Source organism: Barbus barbus (assembly GCF_936440315.1).
Source record: "Barbus barbus genome assembly, chromosome: 4".
In the NCBI taxonomy this organism is placed as follows: Eukaryota; Metazoa; Chordata; class Actinopteri; order Cypriniformes; family Cyprinidae; genus Barbus; species Barbus barbus.
In genome coordinates this window covers 9,978,464-9,999,235 of record NC_136732.1, presented here as the reverse complement: position 1 = coordinate 9,999,235, position 20,772 = coordinate 9,978,464, and the positions used below count along the sequence as shown (strand labels likewise).

The 20,772-nt window shown below is 40.5% G+C and overlaps 1 protein-coding gene across 1 annotated transcript; it reads right to left on the bottom strand.

Annotated features, from left to right (window-relative positions):
• Positions 1 to 209: 209 nt before the first annotated feature.
• On the bottom strand, positions 210 to 14,356 carry LOC306868856 (SEC14-like protein 1). Its single transcript, XM_079415272.1, has 16 exons — positions 14,212 to 14,356; positions 13,338 to 13,424; positions 8,550 to 8,699; positions 8,144 to 8,275; positions 7,916 to 8,044; positions 6,396 to 6,567; positions 5,898 to 6,007; positions 5,392 to 5,581; positions 5,080 to 5,168; positions 3,309 to 3,379; positions 2,907 to 3,078; positions 2,477 to 2,611; positions 1,942 to 2,076; positions 1,327 to 1,578; positions 1,059 to 1,237; positions 210 to 898 (listed from the first exon to the last, which is right to left on the bottom strand). The coding sequence occupies exons 2-16, from the start codon at positions 13,398 to 13,400 to the stop codon at positions 802 to 804; spliced, it is 2,076 nt and encodes a 691-aa protein (XP_079271398.1). The 5' UTR covers positions 13,401 to 13,424; positions 14,212 to 14,356; the 3' UTR covers positions 210 to 801.
• Positions 14,357 to 20,772: the final 6,416 nt, after the last annotated feature.

Below are 20,772 nucleotides of genomic sequence, written 5' to 3'. Positions count from 1 at the left end.
CAGACAAATATACTAGTGTTTGTGTCAAATAATGCCATATTTACTCTCTACATAATATTAAGAGTGTTTATGTATTTGAACTTTAGACTGTATTTGAGTGTATTTTGACTCCTGAAGCACAAACATTATTAACCCTCTGAGCCTCTTCATATTTGGGTCAATTTTCATTAGTTATTTTTACCATTAAAATTAATTAATATATTTTTGTTCAATAATATTTTCTGATTGTTATTTTGAATTCTGAGCAGATTTTATGATACTATGCAATATTTATGCAGTTTGTATTAGTTATTTTTACCATTAAAATTAATTAAACTCTGAGAAACTTCATTTTTGGGTCACACTTGGTTCTTGAAATGAAAGTTTTTACTTTTTTCCAGGAAAATCATAATAATATACTTTTGTTCAATAATATTTATTTATTATTACTTACAATTCTGAGGAGATTTTATGATACTATGCAATATTTATGCCATTCTCTTTAGTTATTTTTACCATTAAAATTAATTAAACTGAGAAACTTCATTTTTGGGTCAAACTTGGTTCTTGAAATGTAAGGTTTTTTTTGTTTGTTTATTTGTTTTTTTTAACAACATTTACAAATGTATTTGTACCAATATACAGAAAACTTGCATATAATTTACAGAAAGCCTGCAGTTTATGATGAAAATGTTTAGCACTCATACAGACGTTTGTTGTGGTTTGATGTGCACCCCTGTTTTACTGTGTCACATGATCATTCGTCATTTCCTGCCGAGCTAAAGTCACAGAAGAGTCTTGTTTTCCGTCTGGATGAAGGTGCTATCTTGAGATGGCTGACTCTGTCTGTGATTGGTTGGATGAGGTGGTGAGCAGAGAGAAACCGCTTTGACTCGACTCCAGGCTGCTCATGGAGCCCCTGATACAAACACAACCACACACACCTTTAGAGAAAACATTTGGATGTCCAGATGGTATTTTTTAATTTAGTAACAACATTCAGATGGTGTGCTTTTTAAGTTTACCATGTTTCATTCATATTTTTTAAGATAAGCACTTTGCCATGTAATCATACAGACCTGAAGTCAGTGGAGTGCAGCACCTCTGTGAAATACATGACTCTGCATTTGTGTGAGGAGACCTGCAGAGAGGCCAGAACATCATCTACACGCGGCCGGCTAGATGAAGTGCATGATGGGCTGCTGTAAAGACGCCACTGCAGGACGTAGAATCCAGGCCAGCGCGTCACATGAGATCCCTGACGGGACAGCAGAAAGAAGTTTGTCTCATCTTCTGATCAGCGTGTTTTGTAGTAAAATATGATCTATGCATGCACGATTCTCTCACCTGTACGCTCTCTCCCTCTCGGCAGGTCAGGGCCGTCTCCACCATGCTGTAGTCTTGTCCGAGCATCCAGGATCTGTCGATTAGCTGGACGTTGTTTCCGGCGGGACAGGCGAGGTTGTGTGCGCTCAGACCGTCTCTTTTAATTGGCTGAGGAGCTCTTCTCGAGTGATAGATATTGAAGATCACGTCGCCTTTACACACATCAAAGTCCCACGTAATGACAGACGATACTTCTGTAATCTCTATCAGCACCTGGAAATTAATAGTGATTTATCTATATTTCATAATTCATAACACACAGCACTGAGCTCAATTCAGAATTTGATTTCAAACAGGATGCAAAACTATATTTAAAACAAGAAGTTACATGAGGAACACTAGATGATATTATTATTCAGTATTTGAAGTGCCACAGATACTTGTTTAAATGGGCATCATTAACTAAACGACTAAGCAGAACTAGGCTAACAGTATGTGACTTTCACGCTGCATGGCTTCTTATAACCAACAGATGGCGCTAATCATCAACATACAGTGTGTGTAATGAACTTTGAACAGCTGAAGTAAACAGCAGCAGCTGTGTGTTGTTGAGTATTGTCTGTGGATGAGCTGTACCTCATGTGGAGCTCCCTTCAGTACACTCGCGCTCTTGTAGATGGTTTCATTCCACAGTTTAACCTCCTCATTTTCCAGCTCCTCAGCCGTACGGTACAGAGACTTGGGAACCAGACCACCCTCAGGAACATCACACTGAATTAAACAAGAGAAACACAGTTAGATTAGAGCGACATTAGATTGTTTTCATGTCTGTCTGAATACATATTGTACAGCCACATGTGTCCTGAAAGTATATTCTTTTACAATATATAATTTGCATAATAAGTACTCTTTTTAAAATTAAAACACAAACTACTATGTGGTTTCCATGACAAATATGCACACTCAAAACAATATTTAAATATAATTATGCAAGCAATTGTTTGAGAATGACTTGCTGGTCTAAGAAAGTCACGTGATATGTCCTATCACTTTAAACAAATGATGCACAGATCTGCCTGACGTTCCAGCTTGGTGACCCCACTGGTATCAGAACCTGTCTCAACCAATCAAAGAGTTTAAACATGTCAGATCGCACCAACAACAGACTCACCAGAGCATCTCCTCCTAAGAAGTCAGGGATGAAGTCTCTGTTAATGTAGTCCACCAGACCTCCAGGCCCCTGGTAGTCATTCCCAGCATAGATGAGAAACTTCTTCCGTGTGTTTTCGTCGATGAATGGACTCACCTGACAGCAGAACAGGGTGCAACAGAAATCAGCGGGTCATTTTTCATTAGCACTGCTAACAAAGGCCCAGGCAAGCATGACATTTGCAGAAGGATGGCAATTAAGAAAGGCACCACGCTAACATGACATTTAACTCTGATGGGTCAATGTGTAGATAGAACAATTTACAACCATAAAATGAATACTGAGTGTGTGCTTATCTCAGTCTTTCCCAATATTGGGAACTATTTGTTAACTTTCTTTTATGTCCCAAGTGTGTCACAATGTGAAATCCTATGTTTGTGTGTGTGTTTACCAAAGTCCAGAGTACAGGAAACACTCTGGGTGCTCTTAGTATGAGGAGACGGCCCAGTGTTTCAGGGTAGTTGGCTTCTACAAGCTCTATCGTCCTCAGCAAGGCTTTGATTCCTGGTCTCCACAGATGCCTCATATTTAACCCCTCAAGATCCACCAGACACGTCCAACAACTTCAGAACACAAACACAGAAGCAATTATTACTTATCAGAGTAGATGCATCACATAAAACACATAATATGTGTGACCACCAAGAACTGATTCTTATTCACATCAGTTCCATTTAGAAGTTTGATAAGTGGAGTTGGGATTGGAACCAAAGTCATAAAATTCATTTTGATCCCATTCTTTATACCAACGGTACATACATGACTGGTTTGGACATGTAATTGATATAAGTACCTGATTGGTTTTCCAAATATTTTGGTGTTCTCTTCACAGTGTCTGAGACCTTCCTCATTGATGGACAGCACCTGAAGGTTGAACCAAAGGTAAAGGGGGTCAGTGAATATAATAATTATATTTAGCCAGATGTTAACTGGCTTCATTGGTGTAGTCGCCGCCTTTACTTCTATAGTGCTTCATACAATAAGGATTGATTCAAAGTAGCGTTACAGTGATATACAAGAAAATAGCAATTCAACGTCACAAACAGAACAATTCGGTCACACTTTATTTTAAAGGGTTAGTTCACCGCAAAATGAAAATTCTGTCATTAATTACTCACCCTCACGTCGTTCCAAACCCGTAAAAGCTTCGTTCATATTTTTGAGGAAATCTGAGCTCTCAGACCCTCCATAGACAGCAACTCAACTGAAATGTTCCCAGGTCCAGAAACGTAGTAAATACGTTGGTAAAACAGTCCATGTGACATCAGTGGCTCAACTTCAGTTTTGCGACGCTACGAGAATACTTTTTCTTGCGCAAAGAAAACAAAAATAGCATAATTTACGTCAAATGCGTTCTTGGATACTCTCCAAAATGGCGGAAGACGTAGCTCGGGGGAGAAGAACGGTTGAGGAAATAGTTATTTTTGTTTTCTTTGCGCAAAAAAAGGATCTTAATTTGTGTTCTGAAGAAGAACAAAGGTCTTATGGGTTTGGAATGAGGGTGAGTTATTAATGACAGAATTTTCATTTTGGGGTGAACTAACCATTTAAGGTCCAATTCTTGCTATTAACAAACCATTAACTACAACTTTTGCCTCAAACTCAAAATTTGTAATTAATAGTTAGTAAGGTAGTTGTTAAATTTAGGTACTGGGTAGGATTAGGGATATAGAATATGGTCATGCAGAATATGTGTTTTATAAGTATTAATAAACAGCCAATATGTTAATAATAGGCATGCTAATAAGCAACTAGTTAATAGTGAGAATTGGTCCTTATACTAAAGTGTTACCATCAATTTTGCTGTAAAGCAGCTCTAAAAATACAATAGTAAACAGTCCGTTTGTGTAGTATGGTTTCTCCCGAGGTTTCACCAAATTTGAATTTTTCATTCCTTGCAACAATCGCCCAGGCTTGCTCACTGTGGGATTAAAGCATTATGTATTGACTTTCAATCACAGAAAGTAACAATATAATACGTCTGTCTAAAATTGGAGATGTTACTAAGTGAGATTAAAGCCATACATTACTGAACATTGTCAGTTAAATGACTAATAAAACTGGGAAAATGTTAAACTCATCAAATGACAACAGCCTATTTTTCACCTAAGACAACGACTGAATCTTCACTGGTGCTTTTTGAGAATTGATTGTGCTGGCTTAGAAACTTTAGAAACAAAACTAACCTATATTTCAGTCTGTTTGCCTTCAAATGCTCAGGTGTGTGCCCGATCTTCAGACTTTTCAACAAATCATATCATCATTAATGCTTTTAAGAATTTGTTTTACTCTTGCTTAGAACAAAACAGACCAACATTTACATCTCTTAATTGCCTTTGAACGTTCAGATGTGTGCCTTAGAACCTGTGGCACTGATATGTTGGACAACACTAGCTGGATCTAATTTCGAAGGATTACTTGTATGGTTGTTATATATTGTCATATCGCCCTGAGCTAAGACTTGCTCTATGGTAAAGCACTAAGGCGTTACAAACATAACAGTATGACTTTCTGTATAGCTGCTTTGTATTGTAAAGAGTGATATGAATTAGTCAAACTCTTACATGTCTCAGAAGTCTCTCTTCTCCCAGCACCCGCACTAAACCTTTGGTGTCCATTTGTCCAAGTCGAAGGATATAAAGAGGACGTCCATCTACAAAATACATACAAAAGCAAGCACATAACCACACAGATTTCTGCTTCTTTAATATTAATACATCCTTGTTGAAAACACCTCCCTCAGATACATTTTTGATCAGTTTCAAATTGTTCAAAGCACAGGACTAACACAGATCCTGGATTAAGAGGCTCTCCATTAGTTCTATGTCACACACAGCCATGTTTAAATTCAATTTAAACATATAGTAAAGACAGACCTTTATCATGGTGGTGCCAGCCTCCTGTGTAGTAGTCCTGCAGTAGCTGTGGACACTGCCATGTGTCCAACAGGAAGTCTATTTGATACTGCTTCCTCCACGTCAGTGTCTGGCACAAAGCCTCTTTGGCCTTTTCCAGATTAAAGTCCCGTGAACGCAGGAAACGCAGCACATGCTGGTCTTTAGGGATCTAAATATAATTAAGTAATATATCCATTAAAACCCTCTATCGGTTTGGTAATTTGTGTTTTTTTAAAAGTCAAATGTAATCTATTCTATCACTCCAGTCTTCAGTGTCACATGATCCTTCAGAAATCAGTCTAATATGCTGATTAGCAGCTCAAGAAACACTTATTATTCTTATCAATGTTGAAAACAGTTGTGCTCCTTGAGTTTTACAACAGTGTAAAATAGAAATATTTTGTAACTTTTGATAAATTTAATGCATCCTTGCTGAATAAAAAAATATGAATTTCTTTCCGTTTCATTTTAGATATTGCACTTACTTTGCCTTTGTGTGTTTCCTGCAGCCACTGTCGTAGGCGAATGAGACAGCTCTCTTGGAAAGGGGTCAGCTTTCCCAGATAACGGGAGATGTAGTCTGCATCTAACTTATCTGTGAACAACACACAACCAACACAGTTGAGAAACGTGTCAGAGATCACTGGCTCTGTTACAAAACTCTGTTATTTTTTATGCTTGGTGTATAAGGGAATTAGATTAGCAACATGCTAACACAAATCTATTTTGAAATCAATAGTGATTTGATTCCCCTGTGCGGTTTGTGTGAGGATTACGGTGTAGAGCTGCAAATAAGTCATAATAACCTAAGAGGTTTCTTTCAGGGTGCAGTTAGGGCACTGCTTTTGAAAGTGGCCTACTTTGAAAGGCAGTAGACAGCAAGGCAGCTCACTAGATTTTGTTGATGCACAATATCTTTTCATTCCTCCTCCACATTATTATATTTATGAGCACATGCTAGTGAGCACTATGATTCATCTCACCATCCGGAGAGCCTGGCAGGACGTCCGTGGAGCCGGAGTGAGCTCTGCTGCTGCATGCTGGGATAGCTCTGGCGTGTGATGGGGTGGGGGCAGGAGGAGGTGCCCAGCGGGGCACTTGGGTAATGCCCTCCTCCTCCAGCTGTTTGAGGTGAAATTCAATAATCTCTTTTCCCTATGGAGAGAGAGAGGGAGAGAGAGAGAGAGAAACAAGCAAATATTGGCTTTAGCTACACAAACGCATGAAAACACATTCTTACACGCAAGCCAGCTACAACTAGTGCACTACAGCAAAACTGATCCTGATAATAATCATAAAGCAATCAGGAAGCAGGAAGGGGAGCCTTGAAAATAAAGCAGTAAGAAATTTGGCAGTCCAGTTACTGACTGTCTGGATGTAGATTAAGTAAATATTTATTCAGTGAAATAATAAAAAAAAGAATGTTCCAAATGTTTAAGTGTTAACGCTTACTTGTTCTTGACTAAACTGCTCAAGCTGTCCAGATCTTTTTGTACAAAGAGAATAGGGTGATGGAAAAGATTTTGCAATTCTTTTTTTTCCTCACTGCTTTTGCGTTTGCTTGCAAAATTTTACAGTGATGTAAATACTATGAAATGGGTAAAAGTATATTCCAATGCTTTTTCAGGGGTTTCTCAGGGGTATGAAAACTTTTGCAATTGAACGCAAAGTTTCTGGAATATATTACTATGGGAAATATATAATAAATATATATATTTAGATGCAAAAGCATTGGAAGTTTATCAGGGAACAGAATACTTTTGTGAAAGAACACAAAAGTTTTGTGAGTGGATGCAAAGTTTCTCAGGGGAATGCAAAAGCTTTGCAAGTGAACGCTTATTTACTTGTTCTTGACAAAGCTGTTTTGTTTTGTATGGAGACCCTGAAAGGTCAAGGTAATGGAACACAATGCTATGGGGTAAAAAAAAATAATAATAATAAAATAAAAAATATGTTTTTGCAATTCTTTTTTTTTTTCAATGCTTTTGCATTCGCTTGCAAAAGTTTTGCATTCCTCAGAGTAACTTTTGAACTCTTGCAAAACTTTTTGCAAGATGTAAAGAACTTCATTCCACTTACACAGTTTCTCAAAGAATGCGATGTTTTTTAGAACACAATTTTTCTTTGTGAGACACAAAACATAGCAAACCAGGAGAAAATTGAGGTGTGGACATCAAAATAAGAGTTTTTGGGAACAGAGACGTGACACAGAAACGTTTTGCAAGTGAACACAAAGTTTCTCTGGCGAATGCAATAGTTTTGCAAGTAAATTTTCTGGTGGGAAATGCAAAAGCATTGATTTTTTCATGTATATTTGTCATGTTTTTCCATCACCTTGGTCCAGGGGTTCCATATTTTTATTGCTCAAAGAAAATGAAGCATATTTTTTGAACCATTACTTTTTGTGTTTGTGTATTTTGTCTTTGCTATTGTGATAATTGTGAAACATTTTTTACTAACAAAATGTATCTTCATTTGAAAAAAAAAAAAAATGTACACACACCTTTTTAATACTGGTGGCGTATTGCTTCATTGCAATTTTCTCTGCTGTGCTTTCAAACCCGAAAAAGGATTTGATGTCCATGCTGGAAGACTGTTCAAAACAGGTCCAGTCTTCATTCTCCGGGTGAACCTGAAGAGGGAATGTATAAATATCAGGATCCCTCGTAAACCAGCTAACACATAAACGTGTCCATAAGTGAGAGAGAAATAGCAGCATATGGCTTCAGACCGTGTAGCAGCAGTGCTCATAGACATTGACTCTGCTGGAGAAGGACTCATTATAGGCCTCTATGTGCAGAGTTCTCTCTCTTCGGTTCAACGAGTTCTTCTGGATGAAATACATGTACTCCACTCCTGCCATCTGAACACAGAGTCATGTGTCATAATCATCACAAAGTACCTAATATTGGTAAGTTTTAATGGCTTATTGTGCTAGTTCATGCAAAAATGATAATTCTGTCATCATTTACTCCATCTCATGTTGTCCCAAACCCATGAGACTTTTGTTTCTTCTTCAGAACAAAACTGAAGATAGTTTGATCCATTTAAAGTCTAAATAATCAACGTTTTTAAGTACAGCAAATGATGGAATTTGGCATTAATATGGTATTTTGGGTTTGTAAAAGATGTAATACCCTCTTTAGAAGCCGAGGGGCCTCAACATCCACGGTACATCTGCGCTCAATCACTTGGGTCGCCCCATCCTCACTATGACAGTCCCTGATAATGACACTGTTCACAAACATGGGTATCAGCGGACAGTTTGGGAATCTTCTCTCATAGGCCTATAGAAGAAAAAAGATGAGACGCATGTAAGTGTGAGAAAGGAAAAAAACGGTGAAAGAAATTCAAATTACATGTACACATGTAAACAATTTTTGCACACAATGCAGTGTTCTTGAAAATATGGTTTTTCCATTTCACCTTGTGTAAATTACCCTCATATAGCTTATGTGTGTTCTTGAAAACAGTACACAGGTCTTGTGATATGTTATTGTTTTAGTTGACTCAGCAGCTCACATGACCGGATTACCAAGTACAATATATCACATGAAGTCTTAAGTCAACAGTACAAATTAACCACAGGTACGTCTGTCAATATTTACTCCTTAATCTCTCACTTTGTGAGGTTCTCACTGTGAGAAGTCATAGGACATTATACTAAAACATATACAAATGATCTATATTGAAAGGTTTGCATCTTATTGTTAAATTGGGAAGGATTCATACCTCCAGAACAATTCTATTGTGCTCTGTTTAATTTAGAGTCACATTACACACTTTAAATTGCATCTACGTCAGTGCATTAGCCATCAGTGCAAATATGCTGAGCAGTGATCCAGCGCTTTCCAGTATATTTGTTTTAGTATGTTCTCTGCTATTCCAGAGAGAGAGAGCGAGAGTCACGTAGATTAAATAGCAACAAGATCCTGCCAAAAGTCAAACAACACTATATACACAAGTGCAAAATGTAAATGATCTATAGAATGTCTTCAGAATAGTAAATGGAGTGCCTTAACGGACTGAAATGGAATACATTATGAAACAGAATATATTATAGAATAGTAGTATGCTACATTTTTGTCACGTGATCTGACAAAAAAATTAATCTGTAATGCATTTTGGCACAAAGAGTTGTCACGCTGGAATGAAAGATCATGTCGAGCATAATGCACAGCTGGATACAATATTCCATGCAGTGTTGTTTACTGCACATTCTGATCAGTGTAGTAGGTCATATAAAGAAACCCTACAAACTGTGTACAGTACACAAACAAGTGCTTTACTCTAAAAGTATGGTAGCCTCTTTAAAATGCCGGCAATATCTCAACCTTTGTGTTAAATCAATAAAGGGATGATGTCCATAGACGTCATCCATTAAAGCGATTGATCAAACAATGAAATGTTTTCTCTGGACTGTACACAATAACAGAGTTTATGTAAGAGATGAAGCATTATACATTATTTTCTGCTCTCAGGAACAGAAAAGGCTACAGCAGTTATCTTTAACTAAAAAGCCCTTTAATATTCATATTTAATTACTGAATTTCAATAGAATTATAATGAAACTGAACTGAATTATAATTAAATAACAATTCTGCCCAATGTACAAAATTATGGTAATTTGAATTTAAGAATAATTAGAATTAGAATAAAATTCAAAGAAATATACACAACTGCTTTCAGTGTTTAATGCAATTTAATGTAATATCTATTTAATGAGCTAAACTAAATTTATATTGCATTTGATGTATTTTTATATCCTAAAATGTCCACATCAGCGGAACAATATGCATTCACAAGCAGTAAAAATAATCAGAATATTGCTCTTCATGTGATCATAAAAATCAACTTTGGTAACACTTTATTTTTAGACATTCTACTAATAGTTAGTAACTTTGCAACTACATGTCAACTAGCAGTCATTAGAGTATTAGTAGACTGTCTGCTTAATAACTTCAGACTTTATTTTGATGGGTCCACAACATACAACATGAGAAACTTTGCAAGTACATGTCAACTTTTTCTACTAACCCTAAACCTACCCTAACAGTCTACTCTTGAGAGTTAGTAGACATGTAGTTGCAAATGAATGAGAATTAGTTGACATATAGTTGACATGTACTTACAAAGTTATTTACAGTTTGTAGAATGTCTAAAGTGGACTATCAAAATAAAGTGTAACCTAAACTTTTCATGAGACGTGTGACCAATTCAATTCAAATTCGAATTAAACTGAATGCCAATGCTTAAATTGTACATTTTACTCAAACCCAAAATCTAAAACAATCCCTGAAGTTTTTCCCTATTCTAACATGATTACTTGTTGAAGTGGGTTTTATATTGTGTGCAACAAGCCTTTTATAAAATCCAAACCTCGGCCACAGCTGTTTCATAAGCACAATAATACTGTAAGCCTTATTTGTGGCATAAACCCCAGAGGAGGTTTGATTGACACAAGTGTTTGAGTGCACACACTGAATGATTCTTGTGAAGTGTGAGCAGTGGCCCATGCTGACTAAACTATGACATCAAACCGCGCACTCAGCAAATCTGAAAAAACCAATACACAATAATAGCATTGATAAGAGCAAGTGATTAGTACTTTCACCAGGGGAAATTATGTCATTGTGGGGGTGGAGTGGATCAATGCCTGTGAACTGTTACCTAATTACCCAGCTGATCAATCATGCCTTGAGATTTCACGATGCTCATTCCTGCCAGAATTAATACAGCTACAGATTCACTCTAGACACAAAATACAACGACATTCAGACCATGATTATTATATGACCCAGATAGCTATTTTTAGCACTCTACATATAATAAAACAATCTATTATATCTATTGTCTTATCACTGACACTTGCTTTGATATTTTAAATATTGAAATGTTAATTACAATTATGGCTCTTTCCCTTATGAAAAGTGTATTTAATGTGCACTTTTAGTGTACTTCAAATCTTAAAAGTAGATATTTTAAAACAACTGTTAATAATGTAATATTAATGAAATAACATGCCACAACTGTTTTTAAAGAGAGTTCAGCAATGACTGTTTCTTAACACACTTAAGTACAATTTTTAATATTGTTAAAGTACATTTTAAAATTAGTTTGTCATGCTTTAAAGATGTACACATATTTTGATGTGAGTTCAGTAATGACTGCTTCTTAACACACTTTAGTACAATTTTTAATATTGTTAAATTAAAGTACATTTTAAAATTAGTTTGTCATGCTTTAAAGATGTACACATATTTTGATGTGAGTTCAGTAATGACTGCTTCTTAACACACTTAAGTACAATTTTTAATATTGTTAAATTAAAGTACATTTTAAAATTAGTTTGTCATGCTTTAAAGATGTACACATATTTTGATGTGAGTTCAGTAATGACTGCTTCTTAACCCACTTAAGTACAATTTTTAATATTGTTCAATTAAAGTACATTTTAAAATGAGTTTTCGTTAAGGAAGTACACTTATTTTGATGTGTTGACTAACACATGAAAGCACATGCAAACTTGATTATAATTTGAGTGTGTTATTTAATACTACATTTAAAGTTAACATTTTTTTAAATAAACTAAATTGCAACTTAATTACAGATATGCAATTACTAATGTATTTAAACACAACATACATTTTTTTTTTTTTAAAGGAATCACATTAAAGTATATTTTAGTTTAGCACATTTGGCAGAATGAAATTGCATATAAAAATGCACTTATGTTAGGGTTAGGGTTATATACTGTAAGTGCATCATAAAGCACACTTATTAAACTAATATGCCTTGTAATAAAAGGCCTTGTCATTTAATGCAATTAACAGTCATTAAATGGTCTGAAAGCATTACATTAAATTCACACTTAAGTGTATTCCTGTAAAGTAAACCCTATTATATATGTAATACATACTCTTTTGTATGCTGATGTATTTTCACATTGGTGCTCAGGTGATGGTAAGTGATAATGATTGTGTAAAGGGTGTGATAACATTAACCGGTCACGAGAGTTGTGAAAGGATTTAATTATGTATTGGAGTGCTGATGTTAAGTGCTCTTATCAGCTTTATCGGATCAGCTGGTGATGTGGAGATGGGCAACTGAGATACTCCAAAGATCTACTGTTAGTTTTGCATAAGAGGCACCACAGGAATAAAGTGAAAAGTGAAAAGTTGTATTCTTATTACTATTAACTGATCACATCTGTTAAATAAAACTGACATTTTCATTTGGCATACACTGCAAAATAATTGACTTCACTAAAAAAAAAACACTTAAAACCAAATGTTACGGTGATTTTACCATATAGGTAGATATTAATAATACATCCAAAAATCTTACATTTTAATAATGGTTCTCCTAAGATTAATAGTTAATTGGCTTAACAATATGCCATTTATAGTTGCAATTTGCCACAATAATTCAGTCACACGCGTGTGTTTATCTGCATTTTACAACAGCTTCTAAAGCAGAAATTTAATCAGAATTTATAAGCATCTAAATCTTAACCATCTAAAATGTTAACTATCCATTATATAATGCTTAGCACATGAAATGCTGGTTCAGTTCAAACCACAAATGCTATTAATGCAATAAAGCAATAGAGACTTGTGCTCTGTGAGGTTAAAGATTTACCCGTATTTGAGCTGACAACCCATTTAAAAGTTTAGTGAACTCTAGAGCAAAGCCGCTTTGAGACAGAGTACAGCTGACTAGACAAACTTTGAGAACATTACTAAACAAAAGTAATTCTACATTAATTCTTAATTGTTTCAACTATGCGGCAGGTATGATTTAAAAAGACAAAACTGGAAAAAATGAACAAATATAAAAGGTATAACCAACTATAGACAGACTTTTAAAGAATATGATTTGGCATGCACACTCTCTCATGTGCATACATTTTTTTAAAAACTCACCACCATTATGAGCTCAAAAGGGTACTTGTAAACCCTCACAGGGGACTGATATTTCTGCACCATCGCTGCACCTCAAATGAAAAGCCCCTTAAAAAAATGAAATAAATAAATAAAATGGATGAACAGCGTTATGATCAGAAACACAAAATTGATCCAACAGCATAAAAGTTCACTGCAAAAAATGCTTTTCTTACTTAGATTTTTTTTTTTGTCTTGTTTCCAACCCATATAACAAAAAATTCTTAAATCAAAAGGTTTTTCAAGACAAGTAAAAATGATTATTTCTGTTTGAAAAAAAGATTATTTTGCTTACCCTATTTGCAGATTATTTTGCTTGTTCTAAGCGAAAACTCACTTAGTTTTGACTTATTTTGTTCTGAAAACAAGACAATAACTTTTACTTGTCTTGAAAATCCTTCTTGATTTAAGTTTTATTTATTTATTTGTTTAGATATGTTTGCTTGAAACAAGACAAAAAATTAAGTAAGAAAAGTATTTTTTGCAGCATTGAGATATTGAAACACCATCATATATTATGTATTATTATATCTTCAGGCTGGTAACAAATTTCTCATTATCGGTATAATCTTCAGCAAAAATTGTATTCTTTACTGTAGTCACCATTTAATGTAAATGTATGAATGTTTAAAAAAGAAAAGGGACAGATACAGCCCCAGGTTCAAACTAAAAATAATGATCACCGTGTACAATCAATGACCCAAAAGAGGCCTGTAGTCTTTATTCATTCTTCATATTCATTGTTGTCCACCGGCATAGGCAGGTGAAACACAAGTGCAGTAACCAGTAAACAAAGACTGACTCCAAATGCAATCATAAGGTAAACGTTCAGGACAGCTGTGAAATTAACTCTTACCCCTTATCTTTGAAGTTAAAGGCGCAGAGAATGTAGTTTAATGGAAGTCTTGATAAACTCTGATGTGAAATAGGAAGAATCCAGTCTGGGTTGCTTTAGTTATTCTGCTCCATGCTGCTAGGGAAGTGAAAGCCGTGGCTGTGTCAGATGAGGTTACATAACCCACGTCACTCAAACAAACTCCGCCTCAAAATTCCAGGCCAGTCCAGGCCAGTCCACTTGTTTAGTTAGAAGAGGTGAAAAACAGAGCATTTCACTTTATAGTTTTTAGTTGAATTTATATTTAGCATAAACTGATTTTTACAAGTATTTCATTATATGTGCAAGAAATATCAAACTAAACTAGAAAATGAAGTTATGTAATGTTGTTTAATGTTCAAAGTCCAGCTTTGATGACTACTTGACAAAGACTCGTCTAAAAGGTTTTCGGAGTAGTTGCTTGGTGCTAAATGTGGTTATCTGGCTAGACAGACAGACAGACAGACAGACAGACAGACAGACAGATAGATAGATAGATAGATAGATAGATAGATAGATAGATAGATAGATAGATAGATAGATAGATAGATAGATAGATAGATAGATAGATAGATAGATAGATAGATAGATAATGTTTCATTTTTAAAGTTTAATTTAATGTTTCTTTGTAATTATCTCTGAAACTTCCTAGCAATTCTTTCAGTAAAAATGGATTCTATGTCAAGTCAGTATTATTTGTATAGCACTTTTAATAATGCTAATTGTGTCAAAGCAGATTTACATCGACTTGATATAAAGCTGGGTGGATTTATATCAGCTTTACAGTATTTAGACGGGGAAATAGTTTGTCGAAATAATGTCATCCTCATCTGGCCAGAAATCAGCAGTTTAAATCTAGGCTAAAGCAGAATCAGATTGTGCAAAGGACTCATCTGGTTCCTGTGGTCTTGTCCTGATGGCCGTCTTGGAGACAGGGTCTTCACTGGGGATCAGTCTCTGGGGCTCATCTAGGTGTCCTGGCTGTAGAGGTCATCTCTAGGTGCTGATCCACCATCTGATCTGCATACAGTCTGGATCTGGGTGGCTACGGTGACCTCGGAATAAGAAAGAAACAGAGTAATATTAGCGTAGATGCCATTCTTCTAACAATGTAACAAGTACATCAGGTGTTTTGTTTGGGAAGTGTTGCCGGTTCCGGTTGACCTAATTAATGCAGCCTAACAATCCTTTAATGGATTTGAATTATAGAAATGCGATAGTGTATTATGTGTAAACCAGATTAAAGAGATTTTAATCTAGATTTAGACTGACAGAGTGTGTCTGCTTCCCGAACAGTGTTAGGTAGATTGTTCCAGAGTTATCCTAATTATCGTAACTTATCCTAATTACAATGATGAGTTAATAATATTCAGAAGAGGATCTATTACTCCTGGAAGCACCTCTTTTAGGAGCTTAGATGGAACAGGGTCTAAAATACAGGTCCCCTATCTGTCGGTCACTACGAGTTATGTCGTGTCGACATAGGGGATTTACTTGGAAGCCCCAATCATCTCTGACTTAAGAGAAAACACCAATGAATATTGGTCAGTGGATTTTGAATACTTGAGCCACTCCCCATGCATATGGGTCGACAGGTACATCCACTCATCAGATTTTTGCTTCGGAGCCGAGTGGATGAAAGTGTTTATCTCCACAAAGCCATTCATCATCTGTCTGGAAGCTGTTCTGGTTGGCGTCACGGTGCGAACAGCGGTGTTCTGTCTGCAGCGATTCCCCTGGGCACTTCAACTAAAAGAGCAGATTTCCTCAAAGAGCAAATCATGGTCGGTTCGCGTCTTTTTAAAGACGCTGTTCCGGCCGTGTCCTCTTGGTTGCGGTCGTTTCCTGTCCTCTGTCAACAGCCACGACCGTTGTCTTCAGTGTCTGGGCATCCAGCACGCTGAAGCTGCGTTCGTGGATGGTTTTTGCGTTCATTTGAGCATGTAACCATGGCAGCGCTGCGATCGCGCCTCTCTCTCCTCACAGGGATGGGAGGGGCTCCCTCTGTCACTACCCGCGCTGGCTTCTCTGCCACGAGCAGACAACCATCGGCTAGTGCTCTGGGCGATCTGAGGGTTACAGTGAGAGCCTTTCCGCCGGGCCAGTCCCCACGGACCTTTCACTCCTCCCGCAGTAGCTGTTCTGTGCGGCTCCCCGGTGATTCTGCTGTGCCGTCTTACGGCTTGCCCAGCATTTCATTCGGCGCGCCGATAGAGGATTAGATGTCAATCACGGCATCGGGGGATGGGCAATCGTCCTCTGAGGATTAAGATTCGGCGCAACTGCCCCCTCCTGTGTTCCCCTGAGCTGCTCCGCCTCGTGCCGGTGCGTCGAGCCTCTTGGTTCACACAACAGGTGGCGCCCCCCCGTGTTCCAGCTGGCCCCAATATCGTCAATAAAACTGCCCTGACAAGGGCAACCCAGAGATGTGGAAAGCTGCTCTATCTCAAGAGATGGCGAGGACAGCGCCACTCCTTCCCCCTAAGGAGGGCAGGGGGAGAATCATTTCATTCTGTTCCGCCGCTGGCTCAAGGGCCAGCGGTAACCACATTGTCAAAAGAAAGAGCAATTTCCCTTTCCTCCGGGTTCTCAGGTTTGCGGGCTGACAGTGTGTGACGCGCTGCCTTCTCACTCTCACCCGCGACCCATCTTGCCAGTGCCAAGAGAGTGCGGTTCGGGAACGCAGTGCCTCCTCTAGCCAGTCCCCCTCAGGGACTCAGGGAGTTTGGCGGGGATGAGTCAGAACGCACCACCTTCTATACCATCCAGCTCTACTCCCCTGTGCTGCACCACCGCGGGTACGTCGATTGTGCCGCTGGAGCCACTTGTACGGCGTCTGGAAGCGTGGCTTGCGCTACCTAGCCCGTCTCGTTGGCTCACGTGGACAATTCGACTCGGCTACGCGATTCAGTTCGCCAGGCGACCTCCCAAGTTCAGCGGCATTCTCAAGACCTCGGTGGCAGCTCGGAACGCTCCTGTCTTGCGCGAGGAGATTGCTGTCCTCCTGGCAAAGGATGCAATCGAGCCGGTCCCTCCAGCCGAGATGAGGCAGGGGTTTTACAGCTCTTACTTCATCGTACCCAAGACAGGCGGTGATCATCGACCAATCCTGGATTTGCAAGTCTTGAACCGGGTCCTGCACAGGCTCCCGTTCAAGATGTTGACGCACAGGCGCATGATCAGGTGCATCCAGCCCCAGGACTGGTTTGCAGCATTCAACCTGAATGATGCTTACTTTCATATTTCGATCCTTCCGCAACACAGACCGTTCCTACGGTTTGCGTTCGAAGGTCGGGCATGGCAGTACAAGATCCTCCCCTTCGGGCTCTCCCTGTCTCCCCGTGTCTTCACGAAGGTCGTAGAGGGCGCCCTTGCCCCGTTACGGGAAGTGGGCGTCAGGATCCTCAACTATCTCGACAACTGGCTCATTCTGGCCCAGTCCTGAGAACAGTTGTGCGATCACAGGGATCTGGTGTAACGGCACCTCAGCCAGTTGGGGCTTCGGGTCAACTGGGAAAAGAGCAAGCTCTCCCCTGTGCAGAGAATCTCTTTTATCGGTGTGGAGTTAGACTCGGTGAGTATGACGGCGCACCTCACGGACGAGCGCACCCAATCAGTGCTGAACCGCCTGAGTTCCTTCAGAGGCAGGACTGTGGTTCCACTGAAACAGTTTCAGAGGCTCCTGGGGCATATGGCATCGGCAGCTGCAGTCACGGCGCTCGGGTTGCTTCAGACCACTTCAGCACTGGTTGCACTCCCGAGTCCCGAGGTGGGCATGGAGCCTCGGTTCACTTCGGGTGAATATCACATGGGAGTGTCACCGCTCCTTCAGCCCCTGGATGGACCTTGCCTTTCTATGGGCTGGGGTGCCCTTAGAACAAGTGTCCCGGCATGTTGTTGTCACAACAGATGCCTCCAGCACGGGATGGGGTTCTACATGCAACGGGCAGGCAGCCTCGGGGTTCTGGACGGTGCCTCGACTGCTTAGGCACATCAACTGCCTGGAGCTGTTGGCAGTGCATCTGGCCTTGCGGCAGTTTCGGCCACTGCTGTTAGGCAAGCATGTGTTGGTCCATACAGACAACACTGCGGCTGTCTCGTACATCAACCGGCTGGGAAGTATACGATCACGCTGCATGTCACAGCTCGCCCGCCATCTCCTCCTCTGGAGTCACACGCAGCTCAGATCGCTGCACGCTGTCCACATTCCGGGGGAGCTCAATCGTGCGGCCGATGCGCTCTCACGACAGCTCACTTTCCCCGGAGAGTGGCGACTCCATCCCGAGATGATCCGGCTGATCTGGAGTCGATTCGGGGAAGCTCAGGTAGACCTGTTTGCTTGCCGCGAGTCCTCCCACTGCCAGCTGTATTCTCCCTGGCCGAGGGTCCCCTCGGCATGGATGCATTGGCACACAGCTGGCCTCGGGCTTTATGCAAGTATGCGTTTCCCCCAGTGAGCCTGCTCGCACAGATACTGTGCAAGGTCAGGGAGGACGAGGAGCAGGTCCTGTTGGTCGCAGCATATTGGCCCACCTGGACCTGGTTTCCCGAACTCATTCTCCTCGCGACAGCCCCTCCCTGGTGCATTCCTCTGAGGAAGGAACTCCTTTCTCAGGGGCTCGGCACCATATGGCACCCACGTCCAGATCTGTGGAACCTTCATGTGTGGCTCCTGGATGGGACGTGGCAAACTTAAGTGGTCTACCACAGGCTGTGGTAGAGACCATCACTCAGGCTAGAGCTCCTTCAACAAGGCAAGCCTATGCACTGAAGTGGAGTCTGTTCGTGAACTGGTGTTCTTCTCACCTGGAAGACCCCCGAAGATGCACGATTGGAGTAGTGCTTTCTTTCCTGCAAGAAAGGTTGGAGCGTAGGCTGAATGATGAAGTGGACGGCCGGTCCCTGGGAAAGCATGATCTCATTGTGAGGTTCCTGAGGGGCGCCAGGAGGTTGAATCCCCCTAGGTCACCCCTGATGCCCTCCTGGGGCATCTCTATCGTCCTGGCTGGACTTAAGAGAGGTCCCTTTGAGCCGCTAGACTCAGTCGAGCTGAAATTCCTGTCGGCTAAGACAGTGCTCCTGACCGCGCCCACTTCCATTAAAAGAGTCGGGGACCTCCAAGCGTTTTCGGTGAGCGAAGAGTGTCTTGTGTTCGGGCCGGACTACTCTCACATTGTCCTGAGACCCCGGCCTGGATACGTGCTCAAGGTTCCGACACCGAACACCTTCGCGAGATTTACAGTCTCCGCGTCGAGCCAGTTTCTTCCCGTGTGTTGGGTAACAGGTAAGTGGCGGGAAGAGTTGGCTGGTGTCACGCTTGCTGCGCCATTCCCCCTCACCCGGGGATACGAGTGCCTTTTTCCTCCTCCAGTTCAATTCCCCGGACGGCGAAACCTGGTGGAGTTCCTCCAGCACCCCCGGCAGTCAGACTGGGCAGAGCAGTCTGACGCCAGGCCCAGTACTGGTGCTAGCTCGCCCGGGTCTCCGGTCAGCCCCTGTACTCGGCTAGATGTCCGTATGGCCTGATTCCCTTCGGGTAATCCCACACGTGTATTCGTCCATGGTAAGGTTTGCCTCACGGTAAACCCGTGTCTTCCCTTTGACAGAGCTCTCTGTCAGGCCCTGCTGGCAGCCGTCCTCCCTACTCCTAGGTAGGATCTGTCCCAGGGTCCAGTCGTATGTAGTACAGCCCCAGGCCTGGGTCAGTCCATATCAGTCTCTCCACGTTACCTCCCTTCGGGCAGGATGTGGCCTCCGTAGTGCCCTTCTCCGGGAAGGCTCGCTTCCCCGTCATTACTGCCAAGCTGTAACAATAAACAGGAACGACTTGAAGCTATCTTTCATTGAAGGTCGAAATCCCTTCTAAATTCTGTGGTGAAAGGAACAGCGGCTTGACTATCTCTAGCAGCAATGTACTCAGTGGTTCCTGCGGGCACCAAGGTTAACGAATTTGCGCTGGGGCGATGGGAAGGTTGCGACCTTCGCATGGCATTTGTCTGTCACGCGCTAGCTTGTCAAAATTTGCATGCCACAAGGTCGTGACGGGGTTCAGGTTGTGGCGCTTTCCATAGGACCCTTATGTCGTCACGACATAACTCGTAGTGACCGACAGATAGGGAACGTCTCGGTTACGTACATAACCCTCGTTCCCTGATGGAGGGAACGGAGACGTTATGTCCCCATGCCACAATCTTGAATCATCGCTGGTTGCCAGGGACACGTTCTCGACTCCTCAGCGGAAAACCTGATGAGTGGATGCACCTGACGTCCTTTTATACCCGTATGCACGGGGAGTGGCTCAGGTATGCAAAATCCACTAGCCAATATTCATTGGCGTTTTCTCTTAAGTCAGAGATGATTGGGGCTTCCAAGTAAATCCCCAATGTCGTCACGACATAACATCTCCGTTCCCTCCATCAGGGAATGAGGGTTACGTACGTAACCGAGACGTTGTTGGTGTAGATGATTTAACAAGTTTATACAATTCTTAATTTCCAATGGAAGAGAATAAGTGGAATTGTTCCTCAGGGGATCTATAGTGCA

Bases quoted from the DNA above. Each gene is read 5' to 3' on its own strand.
- LOC306868856 (XM_079415272.1), bottom strand. From the start codon at position 13,400: ATGGTGCAGAAATATCAGTCCCCTGTGAGGGTTTACAAGTACCCTTTT. The intron at 8,045-8,143 runs GTCTGAAGCCAT...TTCCCTCTTCAG, and splicing joins ATGAGCACTGCTGCTACACG to GTTCACCCGGAGAATGAAGA. The intron at 2,077-2,476 runs GTGAGTCTGTTG...TGTTTAATTCAG, and splicing joins TCTTAGGAGGAGATGCTCTG to TGTGATGTTCCTGAGGGTGG.